Source organism: Pyrgilauda ruficollis, unplaced genomic scaffold (genome assembly GCF_017590135.1).
Source record: "Pyrgilauda ruficollis isolate IOZ18807 unplaced genomic scaffold, ASM1759013v1 scaffold489, whole genome shotgun sequence".
Classification (NCBI taxonomy): Eukaryota; Metazoa; Chordata; class Aves; order Passeriformes; family Passeridae; genus Pyrgilauda; species Pyrgilauda ruficollis.
The window spans coordinates 13,435-21,869 of record NW_024526477.1 but is presented as its reverse complement, the minus strand read 5'-3'; the positions used below and the strand labels follow the sequence as shown (position 1 = coordinate 21,869).

Here is an 8,435-nt window from a genome sequence, read left to right as displayed (position 1 = left end):
GTATGGCTGCATGGATGGATGATTGGATGGATGATGGATGGATGCATGGATGCATGGATGGAAGGAGCTGGAGGTGGCCTGCGCGCTGGTGCACATCCTGCAGAGCACCAGCAAGGCCAAGGTGGGGCTTCAGGGGATTGGAATGGTGGGATCTGGGAGGTTGGGATGGATGGATGGATGGATGGATGGATGGATGGATGATGGATGGATGATGGATGGATGGATGGATGGATGGATGGATGGATGATGGATGGATGGATGATGGATGATGGATGGATGGGATGGATGGATGGATGATGGATGGATGGATGGATGGATGGATGATGGATGGATGGATGGATGATGGATGGATGGATGATGGATGGATGGATGGATGGATGATGGATGGATGATGGATGATGGATGGATGGATGGATGGATGGATGGATGATGGAGATGGGACAGAAGGACATCTGGCCCCGGGCCACACTGACGGTTGTGGGCAGGACTTCCTGTCGGACATGGCCATGACGGAGGTGGATCGTTTCATGGACCGGGAGCATCTGATCTTCCGGGAGAACACCTTGGCCACCAAAGCCATCGAGGAGTACCTGAAGCTCATCGGCCAGAAATACCTCAAGGATGCCATTGGTGAGCGCCAGTGGCACTGGGGGGCATCAGCAGGGGCGTGGTCTCATTTGCAGGGGTGTGGTGGGGTGGGTGGTCCCACTCATGGCCTTGACATGGTTGGGTGGTCACTTCTTGTCATCATGAGATGCTTGAGTGGTCCCCACTCATAGCTATGCGGTCATTGGATGGTCCCCATTCACAGCCAGGTTCTATCACCACCACCATGAGACCATTGGGTGGTCCTCACTCACGGCCAGTTTCCATCACAACCATCATGAGGTCATTGGATTGTCCCTTCCTGTGGCCATGACATTGTTTGGGGTCCCACACATGACCAGATTCCATCACCAACATCATGAGATGATTGGGTTGTCCCTTCTCATGACCATGAGATCATTGGGTGCTCTCTTCTCATGGCCACCTCCCCAGTCAGATGTTTCTGGGATGGTTGGGTGGTCCCTACTCACAATCAACTTCCATCACCTTCATCAATGAGATGGTTGGGTGGTCTCTTCTTGTGGCCATGTGACATTTGCTTGGTCCCTGCTTATGGTCCTGACATGGCTGGGTGGCCCCTTTTTGTGGTCATGAGGTGGTTGGGTGGTCCCCACTCATAGCCATGAGTTCCATTGCCACCATCGTGAGATCGTTGGGTCGTTCCTTCTCATGACCATCAGATCATTGGGTAGTTCCAGGTTCCATTACCACCATCATCATGAGATCTGGGGTTGTCCCCACTCATGGCCATGTTTTATCATCACCATCATGAAATCATTGGGTGGTCTCTTCTCACATCCATGATGTGGTTGGGTGATCTCCATTTATGGCCATTAGGTCATTGGATGGTCCCCACTCTGCTCAGGTTCCATCACCACCATCATGAGATCAATGGTTGGTCTGTTCTCACATCCATGATACAATTGGACGGTCCCCACTCACAGTCATGTTCCATCACCATCATATTGAGATCTTTGGGTGGTCCTCACTCATGGCCATGACACGATTGGGTGGTCCCCACTCACAGTCATGTTCCATCACCACCATCATGAGATCATTGGGTGGTCCTCACTCATGGCCATTAGGTCATTGGATGGTCCCGACTCATGGCCATGTTCCATCACCACCATCATGAGATCTTTTGCTAGTTCCCTTCTCACATCCAGGACACAGTTGGGAGGTCCCTGTCATGGCCATTAGGTCATTGGATGGTTCCCACTCATGGCCATGTTCCATCGTCACAATCATGATCCATCGTGAGATCTTTGGGTGGTCCCTGTCATGGCCATTAAGTCATTGGGTGGTCCCCACTCATGGCCATGTTCCATCACCACTACCATGAGATCTTTGGGTGGTCTCTTCTCACATCCATGACATGGTTGGGAGGTCCCTGTCATGGCCATTAGGTCATTGGGTGATCCCTACTCAAAGCCACGTTCCGTCACCACCATCATGAGATCTTTGGGAGGTCCCTTGTCACCTCCATGACACGGTTGGGTCCCTTCTCCCCCTGTCCCTCGGTGTCCCCGTGGGTGTCCCTGTGTCGCCCTGCCCGCGCTGGGCCACAGGCGAGTTCATCCGTGCGCTCTACGAGTCGGAGGAGAACTGCGAGGTGGACCCCATGAAGTGCTCGGCCTCCACCCTGGCCGACCACCAGGCCAACCTGCGCATGTGCTGCGAGCTGGCGCTCTGCAAGGTGGTCAACTCCCACTGGTGAGTGCGGGGACGCGGCGGGGACGTCCCGGGGAGGTCCTCGGGGGTCCAGGTGACACCGTGTGACACTGTGTGACACCGTGTCCTGCCGCAGCGTGTTCCCGCGGGAGCTGAAGGAGGTGTTCGCCTCGTGGCGGCTGCGCTGCGCCGAGCGCGGGCGCGAGGACATCGCCGACCGCCTGATCAGCGCCTCGCTCTTCCTGCGCTTCCTGTGCCCCGCCGTGATGTCCCCCAGCCTCTTCGGCCTCATGCAGGAGTACCCCGACGAGCAGACGGCGCGGACGCTGACCCTCATCGCCAAGGTCATCCAGAACTTGGCCAACTTCACCAAGTGAGGGCGGTGATGGCGGGAGGGAGCGGGGGAAGGGGCGGGGGAGGGGGATGGATGAATGGATGGATGGATGATGGATGATGGATGGAGGGATGGATGGATGGATGATAGATGGATGAAGGGTGATGGATGGGTGAAGGATGATGATGGATGATGATGGGAGATGACAATGGATGGATGGATGGATGATGGATCATGATGATGGCGATGGCTGACAATAGATGTTGATGGATGATAGATGGATAGATGATGGATGATGATGGATGATAATCGTCGATGATGATGGATGATGATGTAAGATGACAATGGATGAAGGACGGATGATGGAAGATGAAGGATGATGATACATATATGATGGATGATGGATGATGATGGATGGGTGATGATGGATGGATGATGATGATGATGATGATGATGGATGAAGGATGAAGATGGATGATGGTGCATGATGGATGATGATGATGATGATGGATGATGGACAACCCCCACTTCCCCCCTTCGCCCCCCTCACCTGCCACCTCCCACCCTACCCCTCACACTGGGAATACCCTTCACCTGCTGGGGCCCACCTGCTGGCCCTGCCCTCACCTGCCTGGGGGTGTTCCCGCCCACCTGGCTTCCTCTCCCTTACCTGCTTGGAGTGTCCCCGCCCACCTGCTGGCCCCACCCTCACCTGCTGGGAGTGTCCCTGCCCACCTGTTGACCCCACCCTCACCTGCTGGGTGTGTTCTCACCCACCTGCCCACCCCACCCTCACCTGCTGAAGTCCACCTGTCAGCCTCATCCTCACCTTCTGGGGGTGTCCCTGCCCACCTGCCAGCCCCACCCTCACTTTTTGGGGATGTTCCCACTCACCTGCTGGCCCCACCCTCACTTGTTGGGGGTGTCCCCACCACCTGGTGGCCCTGCCCTCACCTGCTGGGGGTGTCCCCACCCACCTGCCAGCCCCGCCCTCACCTGTGGCCCTGTGCCAGGTTCGGGAGCAAGGAGGAGTACATGGCGTTCATGAACGAGTTCCTGGAGCTGGAGTGGGCCAGCATGCAGCAGTTCCTGTACGAGATCTCCAACCTGGACACGCTGACCAACAGCACCAGCTTCGAGGGCTACATCGACCTGGGCCGCGAGCTGTCCACGCTGCACGCGCTGCTCTGGGAGGTCATGAGCCAGCTCAGCAAGGTACCGCACCTGTCAGCCCCTCACCTGTGCGGCCACAGCCTCACCTGTGCACCCACAGCCTCACCTGTGTGGGCATAGCCTCACCTGTGCGGGCACAGCCTCACCTGTGCGGTGAGAACCTCACCTGTGCAGGCATAGCCTCACCTGTGCACCCACAGCCTCACCTGTGTGGGCATAGCCTCACCTGTGCAGGCACCGCCTCACCTGTGCGGTGAGAACCTCACCTGTGCGGGCACAGCCTCACCTGTGCACCCACAGCCTCACCTGTGTGGGCATAGCTTCACCTGTGCGGTGAGAACTTCACCTGTGCAGCCACAGCCTCACCTGGGGGGTGGTGATAGGGATGGACATCCTGCCGCAGCTGCTCTGGGAGGTCATGAGCCAGCTCAGCAAGGTACCGCACCTGTGAACCCCTCACCTGTGGTGACAGCCTCACCTTGCAGTGACAATCTCACCTGTGCGGGCACAGCCTCACCTGTGCACCCACAGCCTCACCTGTGCGGTGAGAACCTCACCTGTGCAGCCACGGCCTCACCTGTGCGGTGAGAACCTCACCTGTGCAGCCACGGCCTCACCTGTGCACCCACAGCCTCACCTGTGCAGCCACAGCCTCACCTGGGGGGGGGGGATAGGGATGGACATCCTGCCGCAGCTGCTCTGGGAGGTCATGAGCCAGCTCAGCAAGGTACCGCACCTGGGGCACACCTGGGGAGGCCCCATGGCCTTCCCTGTGCGGTGAGAACCTCACCTGTGCAGCCACGGCCTCACCTGTGCGGTGAGAACCTCACCTGGGTGGCCACAGCCTCACCTGTGTAGTGACAATCCTCCGCAGCTGTCCCATCATGGGAGGTTCCTGGGGTCCCCCCAGGTGAGGTCCCAGGGGTCCCACCTGCGCGGGTGAGCTCCCCAGGTGTGCCCAGGTGTGCCCAGGTGTGCGGGGCGCCCCCCGCAGGAGGCGCTGCTGAAGCTGGGCTCTGTCACAGTCTTTGGGGTCCCCCTGTGTGCAGCCAGTGGGAGGTCCCAGGTGCTCCCAGGTGTTCCCAGGTGTGCTCAGGTGTGCCCAGTTACACTCAGGTTTGCTCAGGTGTGCTCAGGTGCTCTCAGGTGCTCCCAGGTGCACTCAGTTGCACTCAGGTGCGCTCCAGTGTCCCCAGGTGTTCTCAGGTGTTCTCAGGTGCACTCAGGTGCATTCAGGTGCGCTCACCTGTCCGCACGAGGCGCTGCTGAAGCTGGGCCCCATTGCAGGCATTTGGGGTGCTCCCAGGTGCACTCAGATGTGCTCAGGTGCACTCAGGTGTCCCCATGTGTTCCCAGGTGCACTCAGGTGCACTCACCTGTCTGCAGGAGGCGCTGCTGAAGCTGGGCCCCATTGCAGGCATTTGGGGTGCTCCCAGGTGCACTCAGATGTGCTCAGGTGCACTCAGGTGTCCCCATGTGTTCCCAGGCATGCTCAGGTGCACTCAGGTGTGCCCAGTTACACTCAAGTGTGCCCAGCTGCTCCCAGGTGCACTCAGGCACGCTCAGGTGCTCCCAGGTGCACTCAGGTGCGCTCACCTGTCCACAGGAGGCGCTGCTGAAGCTGCTGAAGCCCCATTGCAGGCATTTGGGGTGCTCTCAGGTGCACTCAGGCAAGCTCAGGTACAGTCAGGTGTGCTCAGGTGTTCCCAGGCACGCTCAGGTGCACTCAGGTGCTCCCAGGTGCACTCAGTTGCACTCAGGTGTGCTCAGGTGTTCCCAGGCACGCTCAGGTGCACTCAGGTGCTCCCAGGTGCACTCAGTTGCACTCAGGTGTGCTCAGGTGTTCCCAGGCACACTCAGGTGCGCTCACCTGTCCACAGGAGGCACTGCTGAAGCTGGGCCCGATTGTAGGCATTGGGGGTGCTCTCAGGTGCGCTCAGGTGTGCTCAGGTGCGCTCAGGTGCTCCCAGGTGCACTCAGGTGCACTCAGGTGCGCTCACCTGTCCGCAGGAGGCGCTGCTGAAGCTGGGCCCCATTGTAGGCATTGGGGGTGCTCCCAGGTGTCCCCAGGTGCACCCAGGTGCACTCAGGTGCTCTCACCTGTCCGCAGGAGGCGCTGCTGAAGCTGGGCCCCATTGTAGGCATTGGGGGTGCTCCCAGGTGTCCCCAGGTGCACCCAGGTGCACTCAGGTGCTCTCACCTGTCTGCAGGAGGCGCTGCTGAAGCTGGGCCCGCTGCCGCGGCTGCTGACGGACATCAGCGTGGCGCTGCGCAACCCTCACCTGCAGCGCCAGCCCAGCCAGGGCGAGCGGCTGCCGCCCAAGGGGCTGGTGCTGCGCGGGCCCTCGGCCGACCTGCAGCCCTACCTCGTGCGCGACCTCAACAGGTGAGCGCACCTGCCCGCCCGCCCGCCCGCCGCGCCCCTCGTGTCTGCTTCTGTGGCTAAGGTGTGTCCCTGTCTCACCTGGCCTCACCTGGGTCACCCCACCCGCCTGTCACCTGCCCCTCCTGGTGTCCCCTTCTGTGGCCACGGTGTCCCCCTGTCTCACCTGGCCTCACCTGGTGGCCATTGGTCTCACCTGGTGTGGCCCCACCTGTCACCCCCTGTCGTGTCCCCTTGTGTGGCCAAGGTTTCACCTGGCCTCACCTGGCATGGCCTCATCCACCTGTCAGCCCCTCCTGGTGTCCCCTTGTGTGGCCAAGGTCTCACCTGGCCTCACCTGGCATGGCCCCACTCACCTGTCAGCCCTCCTGGTGTCCCCTTGTGTGGCCAAGGTCTCACCTGGCCTCACCTGGCATGGCCCCACCCACCTGCCACCCCCCTGCTGTGTCCCCTTGTGTGGCCAAGGTCTCACCTGCAGCCCTCACCTGGGGCCTCACCCCCCCATCGTGTCCTGTTGTGTGCCCAAGGTGTCCCCTCCGTCTCACCTGGCCTCACCTGGTGGCCCTCAGTCTCACCTGGGGTGGCTCCACCCCCCATCTTGGCTGGTCATGTGGCCAAGGTGTCCCCTGTCTCACCTGGCCTCACCTGGGGTGGCCACACCCACCTGTGACCCCACCCCCCAATATCCCCATGGTGACCCCCAAATACCTGCAGGAACCTCACGTCCCACCTGTGACCCCCAGTGTCACCTGTCGTTGCCTGAGGTCTCACCTGAGGGTCTCACCTGTCCCCCCCGGTGTCCTCTGGTGTCCCCACCCTTCCCAGGTGTCCCTGGGGTCTCACCTGTCCTGCCCTGGTGTCCCCCCATGTCCCCACCTGTCCCAGGTGTCCCTGAGTCTCACCTGGAGGTGTCACCTGTCCCCTCCATGTTCCCTTGGTGTCCCCAGGTCTCACCTGATGGTCTCACCTGTCCCCCCCTGTGTCCCCCTGGGTGTCCCCACCTGTCCCAGGTGTCTCCAGATCTCACCTGGGGGTGTCACCTCTCCCCCGCTGTGTCCCTCTGGGTGTCACCACCTGTCCCAGGTCTCACCTGGGGGTGTCACCTGTCCAGCCCCAGTGTCCCTCTGATGTCCCCACCTGTCCCCCCTGGTGTCCCCCCTTGTCCCCACCTGTCCCAGGTGTCCCAGGGTCTCACCTGAGGGTCTCACCTGTCCTGCCCCAGTGTCCCTCTGATGTCCCCACCTGTCCCCCCCGTTGTCCCCTGGTGTCCCCACCTGTCCCAGGTGTCCCAGGGTCTCACCTGGCGGTGTCACCTGGGTCTCACCTGGGTCTCACCTGTCCCTGTCCCCGCAGCTCCGTGGATCTCCAGTCCTACATGGTCCGGGGGCTCAACAGGTGAGGGGCGGGAATTGGGAATGGGGTTTGGGATTTTGGGGGATTTGGGGTCTGGGGTTTGGGGTCTGGGGTTTGGGATCTGGGGTCTGGGGTTTGGGATTTGTGGGTTTGGGATTTGGGGGATTTGGGATTTGGGGGATTTGGGCGATTTGGGATTTGGGGTTTGTGGGTTTGGGATTTGGGGTTTGGGATTTGTGGGTTTGGGATTTGGGGATTTGGGATTTGGGGATTTGGGAATTTGGGGTTTGGGAATTGGGAATTGGGGTTTGGGAATTATGAATTGGGATCAGGATGGCAATTGGGATTGGGATTGGGATTGGGGTTGGGGTTGGGGTTGGGGTGGGCATGAAAGTGGGATTGGGATCAGAATGAAGACAGGGATAGAGATGGGACAGGCCGGGATGGGATGGGAATGTTTGGGATGGGGACATTTGGGATGGGAACGTTTGGGATGGGAACGGGAACCTTCAAGCCAGGGGCGGGACAGGGACAGCAGCGGGACAACGATTCCAGAGGCGGATCCGGGGCCGTGTCCCACCGCCCTCACCCCGTGTGTGTTCCCCATCCCACATCCCCCACTCCTCCATCCCCTGGCCCCAATCCCATGTCCCCTCCATCCGTCACCATCTCCCCATCCCATATCCCATATCCCATATCCCATCCCATATCCCATATCCCATACCCCACATCCCCATATCCCATATCCCATATCCCATATCCCATCCCATATCCCATATCCCATATCCCATATCCCATTCCATATCCTATATCCCATCCCATATCCCATATCCCATCCCATATCCTATCCCATATCCCATTCCATATCCTATATCCCATTCTATATCCTATATCCCATCCCATATCCCATATCCC

The 8,435-nt window shown here is 59.8% G+C and overlaps 1 protein-coding gene across 1 annotated transcript in view; it reads left to right on the top strand.

Moving 5' to 3' along the window:
* SYNGAP1 (synaptic Ras GTPase activating protein 1) overlaps positions 1-8,435 on the top strand; it is a 30,390-nt gene that overhangs the window by 11,356 nt on the left and 10,599 nt on the right. Inside the window, exons 6-11 of the mRNA XM_041479501.1 lie at positions 486-630; positions 2,175-2,319; positions 2,414-2,650; positions 3,625-3,826; positions 5,995-6,170; positions 7,521-7,562. Of these exons, the coding sequence (XP_041335435.1) occupies positions 486-630; positions 2,175-2,319; positions 2,414-2,650; positions 3,625-3,826; positions 5,995-6,170; positions 7,521-7,562 (947 nt within the window). The remainder of the gene's footprint in view (positions 1-485; positions 631-2,174; positions 2,320-2,413; positions 2,651-3,624; positions 3,827-5,994; positions 6,171-7,520; positions 7,563-8,435) is intronic.